The 27,035-nt window shown below is 39.9% G+C and overlaps 1 protein-coding gene across 7 annotated transcripts; it reads right to left on the bottom strand.

Moving 5' to 3' along the window:
* Positions 1-331: 331 nt before the first annotated feature.
* Positions 332-26,100, bottom strand: MBTPS1 (membrane bound transcription factor peptidase, site 1). 7 transcript variants are annotated; one of them, XM_080638528.1, is made up of 23 exons: positions 26,072-26,100; positions 22,840-23,333; positions 21,170-21,427; positions 20,527-20,730; positions 20,057-20,167; positions 18,340-18,530; positions 17,848-17,964; positions 16,797-16,864; positions 16,066-16,168; positions 15,182-15,333; positions 14,105-14,266; positions 13,211-13,355; positions 11,912-12,124; positions 11,145-11,317; positions 9,782-9,897; positions 8,856-9,012; positions 7,928-8,052; positions 6,832-6,909; positions 6,029-6,169; positions 3,523-3,654; positions 2,888-3,014; positions 2,097-2,227; positions 332-1,127 (listed from the first exon to the last, which is right to left on the bottom strand). In XM_080638528.1, the coding sequence occupies exons 2-23, from the start codon at positions 23,024-23,026 to the stop codon at positions 931-933; spliced, it is 3,288 nt and encodes a 1,095-aa protein (XP_080494654.1). In that variant the 5' UTR covers positions 23,027-23,333; positions 26,072-26,100; the 3' UTR covers positions 332-930. The 7 variants fall into 7 exon arrangements, with proteins under 7 accessions (XP_080494654.1, XP_080494651.1, XP_080494655.1 ...); XM_080638525.1 differs by lacking the exon at positions 26,072-26,100 and adding an exon at positions 24,848-24,893; XM_080638529.1 differs by lacking the exon at positions 26,072-26,100 and adding an exon at positions 24,848-24,893 and having other exon boundaries at positions 11,912-12,100.
* Between the last annotated feature and the right edge of the window lie 935 nt (positions 26,101-27,035).

Raw genomic sequence — 27,035 nt, 5'->3', positions numbered from 1 at the left:
TGAACAAGCCCGGTCTCTCAGCCTGTTTCCAGAATGCTCCAGCCCTTGGAGCATCTTTGATGAGTCTGACCTTCCTCTGATCATCTCTGATCAGCTGTGAGCTTTGAAGCAGGACAAACAAAAGGAGACAAGGGTTTTGGCTTTGTGACATACCACACTGTGCTGCTAGTGCCATCCGCACAAGTTTCTTCTGTGCTTGCTGAGGGGCCAGCACCGTTTGCATCACTCCCCAGGTTGTGCTCCAAAGGAAAGCCTGAAGCTTGGACTGCAACTTGCTCTCTGTGACTGTCAGCAGAAAGCAGAGTCAGGCAGCACATGTCTTTGCTTCATATAGATAACATATTTATTGAAAATTTGCTTCACCAACAATGGTGAAATCATGACCAAAAATTACAAAAACATCATGGTAGTTGGCATTATAAAAATAAACTGCAGGAGTATGTCTCACTGATTTATACTGGTCTACCTCATCCCCTTCCCTCCTGTCATGGTGCACGTTACTCTTCAGCAAAATACCGTTCTAGAAAATTACATTCCATCCAAAAAAATGCACTTTTTCCTTAGCAGAGGTCCTCAAAGTGACTTTTCCCCCCGCCCTCCCCAAAAATAAATATAGAAAATAGCCTCTAAACAAATAAATTTTAGTTTGGTCAGCTTAAAAAAAAAGGTCTGTTTTCCCCCTTCTTGGGATATGTAGTGACTAAGCAGCCATTTAAACAGTATTCAAGTCTTCGGTGGCTTCGGCTGCTTAAAGCTGCTGTTTTACATGCAGATGATCAACTGAAGTCCTTTTTTTACTCTCCAGAAACCAAAGACTATGAGATGATGTCACATGTGGACCACTAACACGACCAGCACTTTCACTTGGGACCATGGATGGCCCAGGAAAGCAGCTGGTACAAGCAGGTCATCTTTGGCAAGGGAGAGCTTTCACACCGAAGGCGTCTTTGGTGGGTGAACCTGCTGCATCAGCTGTGGTCTCTTCACTCGTGGTTTCCGTCTCTTTGGCCTGCTCTTCGCTTTGTTGATCTGTACCACAAAGAACGCCAGAACCACCATGGCACCAAGAAAAGCAAAGACTGGAATAGTCTGTCCTACGTCCTGGTTGTACCGGCCAGGCATTATACCTAGGAAAGGCACAGAGGTTTGGAAGTGACTAGTGACCACATGAACGACAATGTCTTCACAGTGTTAGCACCATCTATCAAAAGACCCAACAGTAACTCTAGTTCAAAGACAAAACAGCTATTAAGCAGATTACATTTCAGACAGGAAGATTAACAACTGCAGACTGATTACCAAAAATAAGGATGCAAACATTACAGAAAAGCATTTCCACCTCGACTTACTTGGACACATGAAAGTATAACCCAGATTTCCCCCACAACAACAATCATCTGTTCTGCATTAGAAGGAAGATCAAACACTTGACCATGATTTTATCACTAATTTATATAAATCACACCAAATCCTGATGCTATGAGGGAAGTGATTGCGTGCTTGCTCCAGAGACTGTGCACATAGATGATGAGCTACAGAATCAGACCCCTTGTTTTCGCAGGTATCTTTTGGCCTAGCAGCTTTCATGTGAGGCTTTCATACTGCTCCCAGCTGGGCCTGGAGTGTCAAGCTTGCACAGGACAGCAGCCCACCATTAGACTTAAATCTGTTCCAAGTGCTCAGCATCATTTGTTAGTGTAACACTTTGCCCAAGGCACCATTCAAACTCTTCTGAACTTTGCTCTTGTGCACTGACACACAGAATTTTAATTAGCAGGACATATCCAGCCACAGCTCCTAAGGACAGAGACTGCTACAGACACCCGTCAGTCTAAACAGCACCAAAACAAACTTCAACAACCCAAAAATCACCCATCAAAATCTTCCTCTCAGCATGTCACACATGCTTCTGAATAAGCTATTCACATGCAAAATTATTTCTCTTAGGTTGTTACAACATAGCCACATTATTATTGGCATGTTTTTCACAACTGAAAATAAACATATGGCCTCTCTTCTGACTGTGCTGGTTGTTTTTTCAAAGCTTATACGAAAAGCAAAACAAAACAGTGGCTTTCAAACTTTTCAATATTTACCTCCAGGAATATCCCATGCACCACTTTCTCCAGGGGACAACGGTCTCACTTGGGGTCGGTTCTGTCGAAAACTGGGCAAAGCCACTTTCTCAAGGTCAATTGACAGTAACTTCTGATGTTTCCAAAGGTTGCTAGAAGCAATTTAGAGACAGAGTTATCTGCCCACTTAATTAAGTAATGCAAGTAATTTTGCAGAAACATATAGAGAAAGTGATAGTCAGAGCCTACAAATAACTCAATGGTTTGGACTCAGAAGATCCATTCTAAAGGTTCTGCAGTTTGCAGGCCTCCAAAGCTAAATTCAGATGTCATAGTCTCACACTTGGATTGGCAACTATTTGCTAACAAGTCTCTTGCACACAGACTACCAAAAGTAACAATTAGCAGCTCAGCAGACAAATACAGGCTATATGCTGACAAGTGACTTGACAAATGATACAACCAGCAGGCAGAGTTAGGCAAGCTGTCCAAGAAGCTGCTTCAGAAAACTATTTCAAAGGCATGCAGTGACAATGGACAATGGACTGCAAGACCATTCATTTTAAGCTGGGATCACTCAATCACAACAGTGACTTGTGAAACTATTTTTAAAACCCCCCACTTTCATACTGTAGCAATAAGGTGAGTCAGAATTATTCACTGAAGAGGCATTAATTTCCTCTTGGCAATCTGGTGTTTCTCTAGGAAAGGCATTCCAGCTGTCCCTTTCAAAAGCAGATGGAACAAATAATTTTTCAGCTGAACTCGAACACAAGACTTCTTGTGCAACTATAAGACAGACATACACTAACCTGGGGGCAGTTTCATTCAAAGGCTGTGGTTTGGCCCAGGAAAGGTGAGGACAAGCAGGAAGGGCCCTGGGTTTAGGGTCTCCCAAGTGAGCCTCGAGCACCTTTGAGTATCGATGCAGATGGTTACCTGCAACTCACAGGAGAGACAGACTGGGTTACCGAAAGACGGTAGGATAACAACTACCAACATTCACTCCAGCTAAACAATGCTGCTGTCAGCCACGGGCTCTTTACAGTAATGACGACTCATAGCTAAATCTGGCTTAGAATTAACCAAAGGGTACCTTACAAAACAGTAAAACTGCACCTACAGTGATAAGCAATCCAGGTTTTGCTGGCAGCACGTGAGACAAGACTGAAAGCTTTACACACACTCTGTATAGCAAGTAACTAGAATGCTCCCCAGCAGAACTAGGTATCTGAAAACTCCTACTTTATGAACAGAACATTTTCTTCAGTTAAATCACAACTGTATCACAACAAACCTCTAAAATAAATGCTCTCTTGTAGTAAACCAACACAACATTGGAGAGCTCATACCAGTCTAACCTTACTGGCATGAAACTCAGTCTGCCTGAGTCTTCCTAAATTCCACTCTGATGTTCTCTCAGTTGCTTGGTAATGAAGGACCTCACCTTCCATCCGCTCGGGGAGAGGGTAGCCTGCTCCTGATGGTGGGCGCTGTCTGTTTTCGGAATGGCTGAGACTTGGTGGCATCACGCCATAAGAAGTGTACTGCAGGAGGGAATCCAGGAGCCAAAAGCAATCTGTGGATTTCATAGCCCCAACCCCAAAACAAGATACACATTATGTCACATTTGAACAGGTTTATCTTTCTGTTGAGAAGGCCATAATGATATTTAGAAGTATAGTCAGTATTTCTGGGTCTTATTTTTCTCCTGCTGAAGTTCTAGGCACAATTTCTGAAAGATGCGACTTCCAACACATACCCACACCCCCACAACCATTCATAAACACAAACCCAGTGTGTTCTGTCATAAAATGTCTTCTTTCATGTATAAATCAGGGTCTTTTGGAGAGTAGGACATACAACAACAGGTCTCAAATACCAGGTTGTGCAAGGCCATCCAAGTCACTACAAAAATTACACTTTACAAAAATTCCAAACATTTTTTGGTGTGGAAACACAGGAAGGTGAGAGCTGCTGACACCATTTTTAAGAGGAAAATGGAGAAGACAGGACAAAATAAATACCTTGCAAATAAAAGTAAGAACAAGGTAGTGTTTTCAGTGGAACGTTATGAATTGATTACTTTTCCAAGCTTAAAAAACCCAAATAAATGAAAGGTTCTGGAAATGTCTCAGCTAAAGCAAAAGCAGTACCTACAGCAGTTGTGGTACAAAGCAGGCTGGGAATCAATGCCACAATATACTTGATCATGGTTTTCCTTTGCACTTCAACAACACATGAACCCTCATTCCCCCATTTTGATTCTCTCCTGAATTACTACAACCTTATCCAGAGCTACCCCTAAGCATTTCAGCCAGTTAACGTCACAACTCTCTAAAACTTCCAGTTGCAGGAGTAGGACAGTGCCTTATCAGCTATTTCAACTACACAGCAAACTATTTTTCTCAGAACTTCTCTCCCCAGGAACAGTTGGCTGGGAATGGGTATTAATCTTCATAATCCTGGTGTCTATTAAATCCTCACCTTTGATTTTTAAAGAGGTCAATCAGATTTTAAGGACTTACATTCACTAATGTTAGGAATTTACTTCAGTCAAAGCCACCAATGTCTTTGTAGGAGACACAGCTTCTGCTTCACAATTTAAAAGCTAATTTTAAAGGATTTCTTTAGAACCTTTCACTTTTTCTTTCCTTTACAGGTCACACTGAATTTAACAGCATTAAGGAGCTCACAAAGCACTGTTTTCTGTTACTTAATTTAAAGCTGCGTTATCTTTTCTTATACTAAGTGCTTTCAATAACCTACAGCAAGCACACAAGGTACCGACATGCGGCTCACTAGAACCCCCCCAAAGACAGATAAGGAGAAATCAGAAATCTTTCAAATAAAAAAGAAAATATTTGGGAGACAAAGAAACGAGTTATAGGCAGAGAGCCCCCTTAGGCAAGAGCTAAGGAACTTAAGTGTTAAATAAATTAGGCAAGGGATGGATGATATAACCCAATATTTTAAAATGTTGGTGACAAAACTTGAAGAATTATAAATGTACTTTTCACCATAAAAGGAGAATTCAGGCTGAACATCACATTCAGTGGAAATGCAGAAAAAGACCTCACTCATATACTGGATTATCTGCGGCCTCTAAACCCACCAATCTACCAGCTTGTGCTTTATGTGTCTTTAGAAACTCAATCAATCTCTTAAAACTTAGAAAAGTCAGATCAGATAAAGTGCTAGAAAAAAGGTTTTCTAAGGACCAACCACAGTGTGTAGGCAGAGAGTATGGCTTCTCCAGAAGTCACAGAAATCACACACAACTCACACACTTGCTACCTGGAGTTGCAGAAAAATGCTTTGAAAACTCAAAGAGAAATCCCTACTTTTTGACATTTACACCAGCTAGTTTGTGTCAAAGTAGAATAGCCTGAAAATAGTAACATACAACCAAAATGTTGAACATTACCATAAATCCTCACAGGAAATAAGGCACACTGATGAGCAAACGCAAAACATAAGATCCATTGTACTACGTAAACATTCTGAAAATGCAACTGGGGAAAAAGTGAAGAGATGCCCTAATGGCCTTTTCACAACATTAAGTATGTGGAGCAAAAATACCCTAAAGAAGCAAAAAAAAACCCCACCAACCAACAAACCAACAATCCTCCTCTCTCCCCCACCCTGCAAAAAACCCGCCTCAGAATCAGCCCCACACCCAAAGCTTGTGGAACAGAAAAACAGGGAAGGGACCTATAGGGAGAGGAATGGTCCCATCTATCAGAGGATTATTTAATTAGGGGGGCTTTTCTACTGTAACTGCTCCTTACAGCATTTTCAGCAGAGCTCTGTAGAAGTGAGATGAATTCCCATTTAGGAATATTTAGAGTCCCAAGAAAAAGCTACTTCAGACACAGATGGGAGCTCTAAAAGCCCCATAGGACAGTTATCAGCTTAAGACAGTAACTTCTTGCATGTCAAAGCTTACACACCTTTCTGTCGATGGCTGTCATCCAAGCAGTTAGAGTCGCCATACAAAACAATCCTGCCACTGCCTTCAGAAGGAACTTGGTAAAGTCCCAAAATAGGGACATTTTCAACTACAGCAGTCTCCTGCTTTAAAACTTCAAGACCTGAAGGAAAGCACAAATAAATTTCATAGCCTGCAAAGCATTAACATCTCAATTTACCTGTAAGTCAACTCAGCCTACAGTGCAAACTTACAGTTGCAGCTATACTACTCTTCATGTCACACATTTATGCAAAATGTTTTCAAAACCCCCATGATGTTATGATAAAAACAGAACTGCTCCAAGACCCTGATTGTGAAGTTTCCTACCGTATTAATGTTTTTCCTGCTTTGGTGGAGAAGCAGAAGATGACCTCACAACCTGGATTACCTTCAACATGCTCAAACGAAAAATCCTAACATTTTCAGCTACAGGTTTAAAATCATAGCCTTCTGCCTTACAAACTGCTTCATGTTGTTTTAGTCCTTCTGCAGAATTCTATAGGACACAGTAACTTAAGAATCAGCCATCACACTGCATGCTGCTCTTTATCAGCTTACTTTGCTGCCATGCTTGCCTATTCCTACAAGAAAATCTACTACGGAACTAACAAAAGAGAATAGAGACATTCCACGAATGACAACATCTGTCCCTCTGTAACCAGCAACTGCAAGACAAATCCTGTAAACCTGCCACTTGTATCTTACACCTCTAGGCTTCGTAACTCTGGTTGTGCATCGACACCGAAGTTCTACTTAAAACACAGAAAAAAAGGAAGCACATACCTTGATCCTTAAAACTCTGTGCAATGACAATGCCATCTTCTGGAAACTTTGCAATACTGCATCCTGATGCATAATTCACTGAAAGACATCACAAAAATCACAGTTTAGACTAAAAATGACACTCCCTCCCTCCCCACCATATTTCAGTGAGCTGTTAAGCACAGAAGAAAACATTCCCAAGAACACTGCTCTGAATCTGCATATTTTGATCAATATGCGTATTCACAGAGAAGACATTTCTAAGCACAGCTTTTGCAAGTTCACCTTTAGATACTGCTTTCAAATGTTTCCATTTAGCAGACTGACATTATCTTTTTTAAACTGAAAAGCTTAATCAAATACAGTGAGAAATGTAGTATTTCACATTAACAGTCATTACTTATCCTACAGAGAACCTGACTCCTTCAATCAATTTTCTTTTCACATATACTTTCTGAATGAACCAGTCAGAAGACCAAGAGATTTGGGAACAAAACGATGGAATGAAAAATCAAGTGATTTGGTGAGATAAAAAGAAAGACTGGCTAGATTTAGAAAGTCAGAAAACTGTAAGATCACAGACCCGTGGTCTAACCACAAAAAAGGTTCAAGTTTGAACTTGAAACTAATCAAACATACTCATTTCATGGGGAACAATTCAAAAGATTTCAACAACAAGAACTCATAAAACAGGATGTTGTGGTGCAGGTTTAAGGTGTCATATTCTAAGGAAAAGGTCCCTATCAATTTTCTTCCTCCAAAATGTCAAATTTCTGTTCAACTGCAAAATTAAAACCAAAGGTTTCATGCTTGCAACTAATATTTAAAGTCCAGACAAATACAGACCCCAACAATACTCTTCAGAGTGTCAGCACCTGGAATACTGGAATACAAGTCTAAACTGAGGACATTCATTATCTGAACTGAAAATGTTTCACATACAGTCTACAAATGAAGCAATTTTAAGCATGCTTAAAACACATTTAAGCATGCTTATGAGACCCTCTTCGTTGAATCTGAGTGGTTCCCTTGACACTTGTTCAATCTCATTCTCACAGAAAACTCATTTCTAAACAACACACTGTAGCCTGCATAGGAGATTGACTCCAGTACTCACTTTCATGATTTGCCATGCTAAAATCACCTTCATAGAGCCCATCACTGAAGGCCATATTCCAGACAGAAAGCAGATCATTGAGAGCTGGTATATTGGCACCTCCAGTATCCGGCATCCACCACTGTCTGTGAAAATGACAGCATAACACAGGTTATTAGCATACAGAATATGCTCTTAGAGTTTGTATAAGGAAAAAATCATGCGCCTTCCCACAAGCAGACTCTGTTGAAGTCACTTAAATAATGAACTACATCTTACATAACTCCAGGGGCACATGAGCAGCTGTCTCTTTGACACCAGTGCTTTTGAGCAGAAGTTAAATAATACAAATGTAAAGTTTTCAGTGCATTTTAGTTCCATAAAAAACTTCAATTTGCTAGGAAGAAATTCAGTCTTAGGCTCTTTGTTCACAAGAGGCAAAAACGACAGATGTGATCTGCTTCTCATTTTTCTAACAAAGCAAAATGTTACTTGCTCACAAACTGCAGAAAAGATTTTTCTAGCTTAACAGGAAACAGGCTGGTAACTACAGTAATTATGACGGTATCCATCACCACTGGTGACATATTGCATATTTTCACTTTATGTGATACACTGGAGTAATTTCAACAATGGATGCACAACCTGGCAATATTGTCTGCAATGCACACTTTCTGTTTTGCTCCCTGAAAGTGAAAAACCAGCCATTTTAATTTATCAGTCTCCAATTTCTTACTTCTTTTCATTGTAAATGTTTTTCTTGACTTGAAAAGAAGATTACATTACCAAGGGGGCAAATGTAATCATGATAAAGCAGGGAGCTATTCTCCTAAAGATGCAGTTTATCACATCTTGCAGTGTACCGCATCTGGGATTTTTAGGGTAATATGTGCATAAAATGACAATTCTATGGCATTTTATTCCCCAAAGAATTGACACAAATCAGTACCTTGTGTTTTCATCATAAAACTTGACTTTCCTCATCACAGATGTGTTGTACCAGTCACTAAACACTATAAGTGAAAGTCCATTATCGACATCCCTCCTCAGCTTGGTGATCTCTTCAGGAAAATACTCTTCCTCACTGTCCACCATCAGTAAAGTGCCTGTGTGTAAAAGCAAAACCAAGAGATAACCAGGCTGTTCACTGTAACATTACTGCTATTCATGCTTCATAAGCTGAGCCAAACTGTGATACAGGAGGACAATTAGAAGATTCACTGCTGATCCAAACAAAACTACATGCACTTCTAGTCAGAGGAACTCCACTTCCCATAGCAGGCTTGCAGTAGGTAAACAATTATTCTGAAACTTTGATTCAGACCTTGAAAACTACAGCTGCATTTTAGCAGACCCCTCCTCCCTGGCAGAGCATGAGACTCAGAGTCCTTGGTCGGAGTAAACATTATCTAGCAACAACTAAAAACATTGGCATCATCAGTGGCTGTTCTCAGGCTGAAAGTCAAAAACACAACACTGCACCAGCTACTAAGGAGAAAAATGACTGCTACTGCTGAACCCAGGACAACATCATGCTTCATTTTGACTACGCCAAAATATTTTGGCAAGTACAGTTCTGCCTTTGTGGGACTGAATACAGAGGGGCTTTTATCCCACTCACAGGTAGGCTTTCCCTCTCATTTTCTCATGACAAAGGTAGGAAACTGCCCTAATTCTATTAGACTCCCAAGCATCTGCAGCAACACTTTATACAACTAAATATCAGCATGTAAGTAAGTACACCCACTGTTATATTTTTCTGCTATCATGAGAATTTTTCTTTGCATTCCTGCAACATTCTTGGTCTTCCAAAACCAAGGCCATTTTAGGAAGAAGTTAACAGTATGGAGAACAAGGTAATTAACTCGTGCTTACCATACTGACTGGCATCAAAACATGTAAATGGGGAACCAAGAACCTCAACAAAGTACCCCATGCTCCTTAGGTGCTGGTACATGTCCCTGAAGTTTGTATGGATATGATCACCATTCCTTAGGAAAAGAGAAAAGCGTTGAAAACATTTAAATCTGCCATGCAGAAATCAAATGTAAATCCTCTAATTATAGATTATTTCCTAGTTTCCTTTCTAAAGGAAACTTTCATTTTTCTCAAATGAAAACCTGGAGTTTTCCAAGAGCTATCTCCTCTTTGCAAAATTATTCACAAATTACACTGGTTCTGACTCCTACAGAGAAGAGTCAAAGCTAGGAACTGAGCAATTTCTTTACAAAGCACAATTCACATGTTTGCACTGCCCCACAGAGAAACACTCTTGCATTAAAACCAGATGCTCTTCATAGGACTTCCTCCTTGCAAAAAGCAGTAAGAACAATTTTAACTACTAAATGGAAGTAACTCACAGGACCCCCTGTAAATAGTTACTGAAATTCAGCAGAGAGTTTCTGTCCATTTGCCATACCTGTATGGCCCAAATACCTTTCCAAAGCCTATGACTTGGTCACTGACCCAATTAATCCTTATTCACTGTTGCACGATTCTTCCTATGGATGCTTTCCGTCTCCATTTATGAAAGACAATAGGGCAGCCAAGCCTCTCCCTGCTTCAAAGACAGCCTTCCTTAGCAGACAAGGGGTCTCATGGAATTGTAGACTGGTTTGGGTTAGAAGGTATCTTTAAGCTTATCCAGTTCCAACCTCCTGCCATGGGCAGGGACACCTTCCACTACACCAAGCTACTCCAAGCCCCATCCAGCATGGCTTTGAACACTGCCAGGGACTGCCAGGGATGTGGCAGCCACAGATTGCCTGGGAAACCTGTGCCAGTGTCATAGTGAAGAATTCTTTCCTAATGTCTTACCTAAATATAGTCTCTCCCAGCTTACAGCCATTCCCACTTTCTTCTTTAGGATTTAGTATTTAAAACTTCTCATGGGGTTTTTTTTGATAAGTGAATGCTGAAGTGGCTAATAAAGTGCTTCCTTAACTTCCTGGGAGAAATTATGGCAGAAAAGAAAAATGCTGCACTTTGAAAGCCAAACAAAAACCTCACTGTCTTCAATCTGCATTTTAAAAGCTTTTCATTTCACGTGAATAAAACCTTAGAGCACAGCAAAAACCCTGAACTAAAAGCACGCTGAGTCCAAGTGCTTTTCATGGATTTCCTAGAAAAACTAATCCCATGCCACACTGAATAAGGCCAGAGCACTCTGGCATTCAGTAGATTTAACCCATACCATTAACACAAAATCAAGAAATTTTATACAATCTGAGATAAATACCAATCTAATGGATCATTCTTCATCCTCAAATTATCCCTGGGGAAGTACCCTGGTGGATAACGGAGATTATGATATTGATCCCAAAGGACTCGCTTACTACGAGGTGGAGTAGGAATTATCTTCACTTTTATTGGAAGCTTCACCGTTGAAGTCTGCTCTGCACCATTCTTAGACTGAACGACAGAACAAAACACAGTGAAATCCTTTTTCCCCCACAGGAACATTCACCAGTTAACTGTGGATTGTAAAAGACCAGTAAAATGGAGGTATCAAATCTACTTTCAGTCACCAGTACCAGTTCTGAAGACAGAGAAATGACTTTTGCCTTAAATCACCATTGCAATTTTTCTGCAGTCAACATTAATATTTACTCTCAGAACATAAAATACTTAAAATGTTACAACTACGATCTGGTTCAATCATTCCAAACATTAAAAACTTCTCAGGAACAATTAAGCATGGTTCCAGAAGAAATGTTAAAATAATCTCTTTATCAAAACACATTATTTATAATTCACAGTAAACAGGTGAAATTATGAAGTCAGTTTCTAAGTGAGATTTTTTGATTCTAAAGCATATTGAATTCGCAGGTGAATCCTGCCCTCAACTATAAAGATAATGATTTGTATTCTTCAATTTCCTGACCCCAATCTAACCTACACTTCAAACAATGGGACCAGAGCAACCCCTTAAAAGAAGGTACTTACATATTGGGAAGCAGTTTTAATAAATATTAACACAGAAAAACCAATATGTGCAGAACTTACTTCATTTTCTGCAGGGGATGATATCGTGATCATAACATGACCTTGAGCAATGCCCTCCCAGGATGCTGCTTTCTTTGCTACAGAGATGGAAATTGCTAAGTATCCAGACCAGGGCCACAACACAGGGGAATAGGAAAAAGCCACTTCAATATTATCCCCATTTTGCGGGAGATAGGGTTGCCAGTCCGGCTGTGAAATGGAAAATACAAAACACTGGCAAAACAGTATTGACAGTCACTAATTTTTGCATGTTCTGCATGAAGAAATAATAAATCTTAGTTTTTCAGAAGATTATGTCAAATTTTAAAATGACCACAAAGCCCAAAAGATTAGTGGTAAGTCACCTAATCGTGACAGCCTTAACAATCCAGACTATAGGCTTTTCAGTGGCAAGGCTCTCTAAGAAGCTATCTGAACAGCATGCTGCCTAAGTGCACCTGTTTAAATGTTTTGGGGTGCTGTGCAAAAATTTATTGCTAAGAACACAAGATTTCCTTTCAGTAATAAAGAGAGCTAATGCTATAACAGACACAGGCAAACTACATCAGCTGTGTGCACTACCACAAGCTAATGATGTTGGGTAAGAGCTGCAATGCTCTTTAATGTAAGCTTAAATCTAAAACAGACCTCAGGATTCACAATAAAATATTGAAATTAAGTTTGTGTACACTGGCTGGAGCTCTGAGATAGGTGCCTTATTTAACTGGCATGAATTCCCAAATGTGTTCTACATTTAAACTTACATAAAGCTTAATTAAAAAAAAAATATCATTAAAAATCTCGCTAGTTAACCAACACGCTCAATTTCAGTGGTGTAAAACAACAGGTTTTGCAGCAGACCTTGGTTAAGTCAATACATTCAGGTCATTTTGACCTATGGAAGAAACATGATCTGGAATGCCTTTAGTAAGACTGCTTATGCTTCAGACCACAAAAAAAACAAACAAACCAAACCAAACCAAACCAAAACAAAAAAACAAAAAAACCCAAACCACAGATGAGGAAAGTCTTTCCAGAAGATTTTAAATTCTGTCAGAGATTTCTTTGTATTCTCTAAGCACCTGTCAATCCAAACTGGTTTTACAAAGACAAAACACTGCACACCCCTGAAACCAATGCATTGCTTGAAAACTTGTAGACAGGTCATGTTGACAAATCTTACTAATCAGGGTGCGCCCTTTAAAATCAAACATTTTGCATCTCTTCCTCTCAGCAGTAAGAAATCTGATTTGTTTTGTGAAATTCATAAATGTTTAAGCAACATTAATAGTCAGGACTTGGAACAATGTTAAGTCTTACCTTGTCTACAATTCTCCCAGTGACTCCCATACCATTAAGGATAGTAACATTAACAATGGTTGGCATCCCTCCATAATATATGGGCTGAGAGCAATAGGGCCACATGTAGGGACATTCCGTCAGGTCAATATAGCTTGGACTCAAACTACAGGGTGAAGGAGGTAAAATTTAAAAAAAAATAAATAAATTAAAAATTAAAAAAAAAATAAAAAAAACCCAAACCAATCAACCAAACAAACACAAAAAAAAAAACAAAAACAAAAACAAAACAAAAAAACAAAACAAAACAAAAAAAAAAAAAAAACAAAAACAAACAAAAACAAACAAACAAAAAAAAAACCCACAAAACCAAACCAACCAAACAAAAAAAAACCCCCAAAAAACCCAAACTAAACCCAAAACCCAGAACATGCCACTATACATAACAATGAAAAAAATACAGATAAAACATGCCATAGTTACTCTATCAAGATTTCCCACCTTGCTTCCCAAATTTGCCCCAAAATCTTCCTCTCTTCCACTCTAACTTTTTTTTTTCTTAAGTTTTATGAAAAAAATTTCACACACAAAAACCACCTTTCAGCACTGTGAGAATGTTCTTATTCTCTAAAGTACTTTTCCATTGAGTTCTAGGTTACATTATTCATAACATCTGAGTCTAGAAAAGAAAGAAATTTAGCTCTCACAGACACTTCATCCCCTAAACTGCAGAAAATACTTGACTTTTCATCCATTCTGCTGTCAAAATTCACACTTTAGGATTACCTAAGACCTGTGCTAGTTCTTCGTTGCGTAAGCACAGACTGCTCAACTGAGTTACACATGCATCACCTGCTCTTCGAGAAATAAAGCAGATTATAGTCTACCATTGATTAATTAAGGATTAAAATTAACCTGGCCTGTGGTTTATAGCTGTTGAGGATCTGATAAGCTCTCAGTAGATCCAACTTGCCATGTCCTTGTTCAAACATGTTGACTCCAGGAAGTCTACGTGCTGACGCAATAAGTGCCTGCTTCATACTTGCTGGATTCACCATTTCACGCTTCTGAACTGTGCTGAAGGAGGAAACAACAGATCACGTTAGGTGATTTTTATTCCACTTTCTAGCTAGTCTTGTTTACCATTGTGCCTTAACAGTCATTTGATGTAAAGAAAATGCAATCAAAAATCACTTTGTTGTACGTAACATCTTCTGTTCGTATTTGTGTATTGTTACTTGATATCTCACTGGAACAGCTGAGAAGAAGAGTGACAAGTTTCTGACACATTTGTCTTAAAAACTAATATTGCATTAACTTATCTCATTACAATGTGATCCATTACCAGCAGTCATTACAATCAGGACACTATCTTTAAATGCTAAATAAAGTATTCTGAAAATCAAAGCCTCTGTGTCTCGAAACTTGCTGGTATCTTTTGCAAACCACTTTATGTAAGAAATGTGATGATGACTCAGAAATTCTGGCATGTTTCTCAAAAAGGTTCATCTCTTCCTTATGCAGCAGCAACAACAAAGTACAGCTTTGCAACGCTCACCTTCCTTTCAAGTTCTTCAGTGTGTAACAGATGACTTACGCAACCAGATAATAGCCATAAACCCCTAAATCCCAGAAAATTTATGACTTATTTCGATAATTAACTGCTACAGGTGCCTACATTCAGCAGCTGCTCTTCTACAACACTACTGACAGAAGCTCAGCAATTCAGAATGATTAAAAAAATGTGACAAAATTCTCCCTAGGTATATTTTAAAGACTATTATCAAATAAATAATTTCTCAGTTTTTTCTCAGGAAACTTAGAGCTAGGTAGCCATGGTAATGTATCAGGCAGAAGAAACAGGATTTTGTCCTCTGAGTTTGTTTTTCTACATCTGAACATAATTCAGTTTTATTTGGTGGGTTCCTTTACAGGGCCTTTTATGATCCTCCTGCATAAGTATCTTTTTAGAGAGTTTTATTTAAGCCTTACCTCACTAACAAAGTAACAGCACCTGCCACCACAGGAGATGCTACGCTTGTCCCAGAGAGAGAGCGGCATCCACCTTTCATACCAGAACCTCTTACTCCAGAGCCGTAAGTAACAATATCAGGCTTCACTCTACCATAACCTCCAGGCAGCTCCTGTGAAAGAAAATGGATGGATTGTTGCCCTAATAAATAATGAATACTGGTTGTTTCATTTGGCCACTTAAACTAACTGCAGACCATTCAGAAGTAAAACTGCCAACAAAATTAGCTGAGATTGAGCATCACAGAATAGCACCATCTAAAGAAGGGCTCAATTTGTTTATGACAAGTTTTCAGCGTTTCAATGGCAACATTACTGTCAATTACTCTAGTATCTACTAAGAATGAAACCACTGACAAAATAACCACATTGCTACCTGGCTTATGAGTAAGATACAGCAAAAACAGAAACATGTAATGGTCTCTTTAATGAAGATCACAATGCTACCTCATCTGAAATCAGTACCCATTACCTCAGTTCAACATTTGTTGATATAGCATCTGGAAATCCTACGAGTTTTAAACTAAAGGAAGGACAAGAACAGGCCCCCAGTTTTGCAGACTTAACTACACATGTAAGTCCTCACTGTAAATCAAAAAGTACTGGATATTCTACAAATACATGAAGAATGTCAATACTGGCCAAGGCTAATGAAAATCCCTGTAAAGAATATTAAGCTTCTTGCTTAAAGACTTACAATCCAGACCTGATCCTTGATGAAATCTTTTAGTACTGGTTACTCCAACACATGTCATGTGTACAGGATTACGCCTTCAAAAAGGCCACCTCTCCAAGGCCTTTATTTTGGATGCAAATGTGGCTGACCATAGCAAAAACAATCTTACCCAAGTGGTCATTCCCCTAGATGAAAAGCGAGCTATATTATCTTCAAAGTCAATGCCACCCACTCCAATCACATCCATCTGGTCAGCAGGATTATTTAGAGTCCTAGAACAAGTTGGTAGACAGGAAGACAAAAACATAAAAACAACAAACCCCCAAATCTAGACACAGTCATGAGTTTAATCCTGATAATGGTCATGCTGCCATCAGGTTTTTCTTAGACACTCTTTTTAACCTTCACAGAAACAAATTTTGGCCCTGTGTGATGCAGTTACATTTTAAATGCAAGAGCAACTTTTCAAGCAGTTAGTAACTCAATAACTAACTCAGTAACTACCAAACCACATATCCTGAAAGACAAAACAAATCTATTTTTAGGCACTTATTTAGAAATATATCACAAATCATTACGGCTTGATCCCTTACTATATTCCTTAAACCCAAGATGAGTACCCAAAGATGCCTGCTCAAAGTAACAGGGAAATGACAACTGGAAGTACTACCATTCTTCTTTTACTGACTTTCCACTGTTTCTGTGAAAAATATTCAGCCAAGTACTTCACAAATTGCTGAACTACTGCAGCAAGTGGTAAAGACAGGAGAAAGAGTTTGAGTCACTTTCTATAAACAGATTACAGAAAATAGGAGGGAAAACTTCCTGACCAAACACAACTACTTCCAAAAGCATATAATAAGGTATTTCCTTTCCTTTGAAGTGGTCATTGAAACTTACCCATACAAAGGGCCATCATTGCCAATAGCAGAGACCATGATGACGTTGTTAGCTGTCAGTTCCCATACCTACAACAATGTTTACAGTAAGGCTCTGCCATCAAAAAAGAGGCTTTTCTAAGAAGTGTACACTCCATGGAGCTTGACATAAGCGAACAATTAGTTGAACCTCTCCTTCTCACTGAGATTTATAAAATATATCTTACTGGTATACTCAGTATTAAGCTCCAAACTTTCTTAAGATTATGTGACCCATAACCCAATCTCAACAGCAACACTGCTGATAGTTCATATTCAGGTTACATCAAAAATAAAACTCCTATCCGTAACAAAGCACTCCAGTTGCTAAAGTCCGGTTCTTCTGAACCCCTTCCAGTAACAATCTGGGGAGAGTAGTGAAGCCACTATCAAACTATATTTCAATGCAGGTTATCATTAAAAAAATTAAGAATTTCTAAGCATAAAAAATCCTTTAATTACCCTTTACAAAGAAAGATTTTATCCTTTTTGTAAATGTAAATTGATTTACTTAGTGCTTTTGAAGGATGTATCAACAATCCACTTATTTTTTACAAAGTCAAAAACCTAATTCCATTCTTAACCTGAAACACATTCTTATCACATAGCTGAATCAACTTTTTACCTATTTGTTCTTAGAGAATTTGCTACTAAATTCACACTATACATATTTTTACCATGAAATAAATCAACCATGCTGAGATAAAAAAAAACACCAAACAAAAAACAACCAAAACAAAACAAGGAGGATTTCAGTTAAGCTTTTTCTAATAAGGGCCTACTTAGTTGCCTGTACTTCTAGCAGTACATACAGCATTTTGTAAAAGGACATTTTTTCCATAATTCTTCATTCCTGAAACATATTCCTAAAAGCCTGTACACTGTACAAAATTTCTCTCATGCAAATGAAACTCCACAGAAACTGTCAGCATCATGAGAATCTGTCACGAGCAGTGGCAAACAAGTAGTTCTGCAAGTACAGCATTCATGTGAGGGATATAAAGACCATGACCAGTACATTTCCTCGTACTAACTTTGTCAACAAATGGATGATCCATGAAGTCTGGCCCACCAATACTTAGATTCAATACATCTATCTTCTTTAAAATCGCATAATTAAAGGCATCCAGAAACCAAGATGTGTATGAGACCTATGTAAAAAGAAGGGGTGAAAAAAAGGTATCATTGAAAAATCCAGTGATTCCATGACAATACAGACTTCAGACTACAGAGGGGAGAAACACCACCAAAATAAAGCATAAAAGTGTCAGCAGTCTCCAATATTTCTAGTATTCAGTTCATTTGAGTGATTGCTCAAACACTTTTTATGTATTATTTCTGAAAAATATACCAGATCTGGAAACTGTAAGACACCTTTTAGTAAATCGCTTATAAATAGATTTATTCCTCCCACTTATCAAAGAAAATATGTCAACATTTATAAGTACTTGCAATATTCCCAAAGGAAAGGATTACTACAGCATTAATATGGAAAGGCACAACTGAAACACATGTAAAATAGCTACCTGGTTATTGGTGAACACTCTAAAAATGTGTAGTTCTGCATTTGGAGCAAATCCCTGGCATTCTCTCATGCTGGCTATCACACCTGCTACAAAAGTCCCATGGCCTAAGCCTATGACAGGAAGAAGGAAACAAAATAAAACATTGGAAGACAAACCTTCCCATTGTCCAAGATTTGTACGTTCAACACATCCTACACAAAAAAAAAAAAAATCACATCAATCTAACAGACTTTATAACAAACTGCAAACACTGGGTTCAGTCCTAGTCTTTCTGTATCACATTTTGCTGCTGTGTTCAGTGGGATCAGAATTTCCAGTCTGTGTAGCCACACAATCAGCTGATGAAACTCCAAGTGATAAGCTCTCTAGTCTATCCACTCCTGATTGCTACCAATGAAATTAGGAGCCCTGCAAAGCACTCATGAAAGAAAATGTTATTTGGGGTAATACAAGTCATGAGGCCAATGTATTTTTATGTAAACTTCTTAAAAGATTTTTATCCTGACTCTACAATAATTGTATTTCGTTAAGGATTAGGGACTGTAGTGACAGGACAAGGGGGATGTGCTGAAATTTAAACAGGAGAAGTTTAGGTTAGATGTAAGGAAAAAGTTCTTTACTGTGAGGGTGGTGAGGCAGTGGAACAGGTTGTTCAAGGTAGCTGTGAATGCTCCACCCTTGGCAGTGTTCAAGGCCAGGTTGGACAGAGCCTTGGGTGACATGGTTTAGTGTGTGCTGTCCCTGCCTATGGCAGGGGGCTGGAACTAGATGATCTTAAGGTCCTTTCTAACCCTAACTATTCTATGATTCTATGAACAATGAGATAACAGAACACATTTTTTTCCTCTGCTCAAAAAATAATTTATCTTTTGCTTTATTGAACTGCCTACATTGTATTTCTGCACTCCAAATCTGCCTATCCAGCAACCATCTGGGCTCAGAACTAACAGAAAGTGCTACCAAAAGCAGCTGCTGCAATGCAAAGAAATCCTACGTGATAAATCTACAAAGATGCACAAAAGACTGAACAAGATATGCACATACCTTGAACTCTAAAGAAATTGACAAATGACTCACTGACCCAGGCTGTATGAAGTTAACAACATGTGAAAGCATATTGTTATATGAGCAATACTGGTCAGGGCAAGTTAAGGTCAACATACAAAAAAGAGAAGACAAACATAGTGCAGAAAATAAAAAGTTCTTTGGTTGTTGATGGGCATGAGCACAACGATTGTTGATGAGAACTATACAGATTAGAAGAACTTTACAGGAAGGTGCCAAAACTGTGGTTAGTTTGAGATTGCACAGTAAAGAAGGAAAATGCTCTCCCTCTGTATGGAAATATGCATGCACTGGGAAATATCAGAACACATAAAAAGGAAAGGAACAGCTTTGAGGCATTTTCTCTCACCACTACCTACTCTGACAATGTATTTATGCCTGCATAGTGTCTTCTTGCCTTGACATTTTTCAAATGCTATGATGAAATGCCACATGTGATCCAAAGGAGATTTATGCAACAGCCTCCTGGGACATTAACACTCTTTGTTGAATATGGTATGACTACAAAAGTGCTCAGGATCCTATAAAATTAAGCTTGAAAGCTCAAGATACACAGTTTCAACAGCTGTTAACATCACAGCAGCAGTTTTACAATGGAAAACAGAACACGCCAGTGTCACAAAGAGCTGGACAATTGTGCACAGTAACTCACCATCATCCAAGGTTCTCTCATTAGTCCAGTTTGTTCTCTCCTTCACATTTTTGAAATGTGGATGTTTCTCACTCAGACCAGTGTCAAACACAGCTACTCTTACACCAGCACCTATAACAGAAAAACACTGCTTTTTCTGATTCAGCTTTGTAGCAAATCTAATCTATCAGGTTAAAGAGAAGTTTTGTTTAATGGGGCATGCAATTTACAAGCTCAGTAAGTTATAGATCTCAAACAGAACTTCTAACTCTGAAATTCAGCCACAGATCATAAATATAACCAATTTCTCAGTACAAACACAGAACAGCACTCTGTAAGTACACAACGCATCTCAAAACAAATTATTTTTCAATCTTTCTGGAACTGGCACCCAACGAGAGATTAATACATAGAAGTTAATTAGCCTCTCCTCAGACTTCCCTTGTTTCTCAACAAAGGTGACCACTCTAGGCCAACAGACAAAACCATACCTGTGTAACCCATCTGCCAGAGGACATCTGCCTGCAAGGTCTGAGCAACTTGGCGAGGGATAGCTCTCAGCAAACGCCTGCTTGAGTGTCGACCTGTTGCATGCCAGAAGCCAGAACCTAAAGAAAGACTTGCTCTTCTCAAGGGACGAGATGACTGCCACTTCTGAGTCCATCTGGTTTCATTGCAGTGCAACACTGGATCAGCTATGTAGAATTACAATGAAGAACAGAAAAAACAGTATAAGAAAAAACACAAAAGATTGTATTTTATGCAAATATACAAACAAAATATGCAAAATCAAAAACATGCAAAACAACAAAAGTTTTAAACAAGCAAGTATCAATTTTCTCTTATCAAAGTCAGTAAAAGCTTCTGTTTCATCAACTATAGATTATCATGGTCCATAGTCTCAGGTAACTGACTGCTGCAAAAGAAATGTTTCTGTGTTGTAGATAGAACTGTTGCCACACTTTAGCAAAGGTATGACAAGACTCTGATAATTTTATAGACAAAAGAATAGATTTCTGTAAAGGAAAACCCCAGGCCACTTCTCATTTGTGTAATGCTAAGCTGATGGTCTGAAATTAGGCTGAGCCACTTTCCTGAAGCAGATCTCATGCAACCACAGAGAAAATTACTTACACTCTGAATATTTGAGTGCTCGGAAGACCTTCCGCTGAGGTGTTACACGCTTGATGTTTGGGTGATCTTCAAGTGTCAGTACTCCATCTTTCTGTTTCTCATTGATCTGAATAACTTCAAAATCACTGGGGTAGTCAGCAGCTGGGTTGTTGCGAGGTACAATCCTCCAGTTCTCAATATCGCTACTTTTTAATGCACTTGAAATAAATTTACTTCTAGCTTTAGCTGTGAAGTATCCATTAAAAGCCACAATATACTCTGAAACAAGAGCACAACTTATCAGAAATGACGTTTAAGCAGCTTACTCATGAATTCACACCACAAAGGTCCAAATATTTTTTTTCTTTTCCCAGAACAAATAATCAGAATTTGAGGCATTTTTCTGTTGCTTTTAGAAATCTGCAATTTATGTCTGCACTATGTTGTTTTGGTTTTTTTCTTTATCAGGAAAGCTGCAACATATGATCAAAACCTTTGAAAGGAAGGTAGAATTGTAACAGAAAGGTGAAACATCAGGAGAGCAGTAGAAAGAGAACAGACTTACTGTTACATCCAGCAGTACAAACTGCTTCATTAGCATAGAATCACAGAATGATTTGGGTTGGAAGTGACCTGTAAGCTCACCCAGTTCCAACTCCCTGCCACGCTAGCCCACCTTTCGCTAGCCCAGGTTGCTCCAAACCCCATTGAACCTGGCCCTGAACACTGCCAAGGATGGGGCAGCCACAGCTTCTCTGGGCTACCTGTGCCAGAACCTCACCACCCCTCACAGGGAAGAATTTTTTCCTAATGTTTAATCTAAATCTCTCCTCTGTCAGCTTAAAGCCATTATGCCAATTCAATATACCTCTTGGCACGTATGATTTAAAGAATCTAGCCTCTACATGGAATTGCGCATTAGTGCAAATTACTGACACCAACTACAACACAGAGAATAAAGGTGGTCCCAACAGTCCAGTCCTAGATTTGTATCAGTGAGAGCAGAGCCCCAGCACACACCACCACATTCGGTCTTTGGCTCACTATGTTCAGAAACTTCACTACTGACATCTTGCCTGTCAGCACCCAGGGACACACACAGCTTCACTGCAGGAACTTCACAGGTACCTGAGGCAGCAAGTGGACACAGGGTAGAAGTATCCTACTGCTATCTTTTGCCATCCCCGCAGCGACATGTGCCTCACTTTGTCTTTCATCTGCTCCCTTCACAATTATCTTCACAATCTTTCCGTAAGTACATTAACACTTCCACACCTCTTCTTGAACAAACCCACAGAAATTTCTTGCCTTTCTCACCCCTTCAAGGCACACTTGTGGTTATATTTCATAAAAAAGCCTCAATGATACCACTGGCTAGGTCAAAACAGCTACTAAACACACCAAAGTGAGGAGGCTTGCTCACCTGAACCTTCACACTCCATTTACACTTTTAACATCCTTTTTATTTCCCCCTCTCTTCCTTCTCTTATTTTCTGAGTCTTGTTTCCAGTTAAACCAAGAACCTTTGAAAAAATCTGTTTCTCTCTTTGAATAGAGAGGATTTAGCACACAATATGCTTCTACACAAACTCGGAATGCTACAATTGCACAAATACCACAAATCAGTAAAATACACTCAAACTTTTCATGGATTTGGTTTTTTTCTTTTTTTACTGCTTAACGCTTATTACCATGCTCTACGACTGTTGAAGTGAATTCCACTTTCAAAGTAAGGCGTGAACATCCAGGACATATGTGAGCTTCATGAGAGGAATTCTCTAGTCTGGTACCGAAGTGTTTTTTGCCACAGAGTAAAATAACAACCAGAACAAACCAGATGTTTGCAAACTTCATGGTCACAGGAGAAAATGGTTTCATTCCAAAAATTCCATATATTCAAATCACAATTTTCTTCTTCATAAACTAGTTCATTTTTGTTTCAGTAAATGTTGCTGTCACTGCGCTGATCAACTGGTTATTTCTTAAAGCTGTGTCCAAAATAAGTTGAGATTTCATGGTCTTCTGAGGTAAAGCCTAGTAAACAGGCTCATTTCTTTCTCCGCTTCTTCTCCATTTTGTATTAAAGGATTTGGTCACTCAGGATGTGGTAGCTGAGTCCTGTACTCCATTTCTGATGGCAAAGTTATCTCCTTAGAAGAATTAGCAAAGCTGATGGCAAGCCAACCTGTAAGGCAGAGCAATAAAGAAAATAATTAGAGTTGTGTTTGTGCAACTGTAGAGCCTGAAAAACACAAAAGACACCTTTTGCAGTTAGTATTAGAAATAATAAAGAAAAAGTTGTTCTTACGTTTCATTTAGTAATTTTTCATGAATAGCATGGTAGCTTTTTTGCCAATCAGAAATGGGGTAAACAAATTCTGCTAAGGTACGTCATTTTACACAAGGAGAATCAGATTCAAACTCCATGTCAAAGCCTGGTAAGCAAAAGAGATACTGCAGAAAGCAAACATTCAGTTCCTGCACTTGAAAGAACTCCTTCAAATTTTCTTGAGGTGGAATGTGTGTTACTACAACACGGGCACCTGAGAAAATAAGGGCTGGGACCACAGATATAGTAATGTGGAGTTAAAGATGGTGTAGAAGGTGTTTCTCACATGGAGGGGAAGCCTCCATACTTTATACTCCAAGGTGTGAGAAATATTGAAGAAAAATTGTAATGCTAGCATTTTTTTAAATTCCAAACATTTAACCAGCAACTGGTAGGTAAATGGCCATTAAGACACAAGTAATGAGCAATATTCATCTGATCTGTCACAGCACTTGGAGAAGCAGAACTATACATCACTACAATGATCAGGACTGAAAAGTAGGAGCCTTATGAGGGGATTCATACTCCTTAGGAGAAGGATGGGCTGAGCTCATAGCACAGTAACAGAACAAATTGAGTCTGCATGTGACAGCTGTCCACTTTTATTTAACTTTATTTAGCATTCCCATGTATTTCTTTGTAACAGGGAGGGCATTCCCCTCTAGTTCTGACATCCTAACAGACTGTGAATTGTGATTAAAAAGTTTCCTCTTCATCCCTAAACTAGACATAGCTACAGTGCTCTTGGCTGAGCTCTGCCTACCTTATCACTTCATTTGTTTATAACCCTTAAAGCAATAAAACATTCAACTACACAAACGAGCAAAATCCTTATAGCTGACTGTGCATAAGCATAATGATGAAATACAGAAACTAGAAGCAAAAGGACACCACGCTCACTTGTTTATTCTGTGTAAAGCCTTACTGTGTGGAGCTGGACAAGTACTGAGCCTTGCCCAGCCCCTCAGCAGCTCCGCTCGGAGTAACCCTGGCGGAGCAGCGGTTCCGTTCCGGGAGCCCTGCCCGTGCCACAGACGGGGCCGCCACCCCTGACCACCGCGCAGCCACCGAACGAATATCTTCACTTACGCCGCGCCCGGTTCCGCGAGTCGCCCGCGCCGCCCCAGAGAGCGCAGCCGCCCGGGCAGCGTCTCCGCTCCCAGCTCACCCCGCGCCAGGGAGAGAGTGAGGCGGAGCGGCAACCGTCCGGAGCGCGGCGGCGGACGAGGCAGCCCCAGAGGCGAGAGGAAGCGAGCACTGGGAACGGCGGCCGGGTGCTGCAGGCCCCGCTCCGCGCCCCACACCACTTGGCGGCACCGCACTACCCGCAATCCCCGCAAGCAGCAGCAACGCCGCGCCCCCGCGCTCACCGTGCCGCCCTCGCCTGGCCTGTCGCCGCCATTTTGTGCACTGTTTATCAGCGTGTTCTCGCGAGAGCCCAGAGGCGGCAGTCCGCGGGCGGGCGTAACGGGCCGCGCTGAGGGGGGCGGTGCTCGGGTGGCTGGGAGAAGTTGTGTGGAAGTCTGGTTACTCGGGGGTAGGTAAGCGGAGTCTAACTCCTTCTGCAAGAGAGGCTTGAGCTGTGGATGTGACTGGCGGGCACGGGCCGGCAGCGCCCGACGAGCGTGAGGGAGAGGTGAAAGTGAAAATGTGCTGCAGCTTCACATTTCTCAAGCTTCGTTTAAGCCCTTCCTCAAAACAGGTGTATTTGTTTAAATCCCAATTGCAAACAGGCGTAAGGCGTTATTCGCAACACTTCATACGTACTTTTATACTTCATAATTCAAACAAATAGCTCCCAGGGACAGCTGAGGCCAGGGTCAGCCGCTGCTGACATGAGGTGAGTGGCAGACCAAACCTTTGAATGGGTTCTTGCCCCAATACCTCTCCTTCCTTCACCCAAAAAAACCTGAGAATATGGTGCTGCAGTAACACAGCTGTATCAAAGTGTCAAGGGAGGTAGCTCCATCATAAAAATTACGGCCTGAATTTCCCTCTGGACAACTTTTCAAGCATTTCAATGATACAACTTAGAATTACTTATTTGCAGATAGATTTGTACTCAGTTTCTGACTATGAGGGTAACTACTAACTCATTCTTTATAAAACCTACTCATAAAAGGTTTATGGGCATTGTCCCTATTAGAACTTCAGGCTTTGACATCACCAATGCAGAGCTACTGTGGAGGAGCAACACCCCTTTATAATCACAATTGCACTATTCAGCAACACCTTGCAACTGCTGTACATACATCCTTGTCGTGGTTTAAGCCCAGCCTGTAACTCAGAACCACACAGCCGCTTGCTCACTCCCCCTTTTATTCCTCCCCCTCTCCTGGAGGGATGGGGAGGAGAATCAAAAGAATGTAACTCCCGTGGGTTGAGATAAGAACAGTCCAGTAACTAAGGTATAACACAAACCCACTACTGCTACCACCAATGATAATAATGATAAGGGAAATAACAAGGGAAGAGAATACAACCGCTCACCCCCCACCGACTGATACCCAGCCCGACCCCAGCAGTGATCTAGCCCTTCCGGGTAACTGCCCCCAGTTTATATAGTGGGCATGATGTGCTGTGATATGGAATACCTCTTTGGCTAGTTTGGGTCAGGTGTCCTGTCTCTGCTTCCTCCCGGCTTCCCCTCCTCCCTGGCAGAGCATGAGACTCAGGAAGTCCTTGGTCAGGGTAAACATTACTGAGCAACAACTGAAAACATTGGTGTTATCAGCGCTGTTCCTAGGCCGGAAGTCAAAACCACAGCACTGCACCAGCTACTAAGAAGGAGAAAAATGACTGCTACTGCTGAACCCAGGACACCAACACAGTGACACCAACCCCAGTGACAAGTACAGCAGCTACTCAGACTCTGACTACAACAGACAATGCAGCTACTCCAACTCCAAGCATAGCAACTATCAAGAGGTGCTATCCCCAGTAGGGATTTTGAGGAGCAAGCTGGTATAGTGTACTGATCTCCCGTTTTTCACCATCAGGGAATAAGCACCGAAACATTCAAGCCACAAATGCTAGCTCAATGACGGAAAAGATGCTCCTCGAGTCATCCTGCTGTGTAAGATTTCATTATAACATCACAGAAGCAGTACTAAGGAGCCCATGGCAGTATAAAATACAAAAGACTGAGAACATTCTTAATGCAGGTCATGTCTCTCTTTTAGGTAGCAATTACACGCACACAGAAAGGGCAGCTTTCCTGACTCCCACATGTAGAGCCTGCAACACATATAAGCAGTTTGTGACTTCTAGTAAGTACATATGCATAAACGTATTTATTTATATAACCAAAAGCATACAAACCATACAGGATCAAAATTTCAGTAAAGTTTTTTATTATCATTATCGTTATTATTATCATCATCTTAGGAAACTAATCAGTATTTTTAAACCAAAATGTTACTTCATTTTCTTTAGTGATTATGTTTTTATATTTTTATATTCTTTATTCAATTCTCCAGCTCTATTTCAGATTGCTGGAGCAATATTTAAAGTATTATCAAGATCATTGACACTTTGAATAAGCAAGCATACAAGCTT

The sequence above is a fragment of the Psittacula echo genome, assembly GCF_963264785.1.
Source record: "Psittacula echo genome assembly, chromosome: Z".
Lineage (NCBI taxonomy): Eukaryota > Metazoa > Chordata > Aves > Psittaciformes > Psittacidae > Psittacula > Psittacula echo.
Note: the sequence above shows the minus strand (reverse complement) of the source record. Positions and strands in the feature narration are given on the sequence as shown.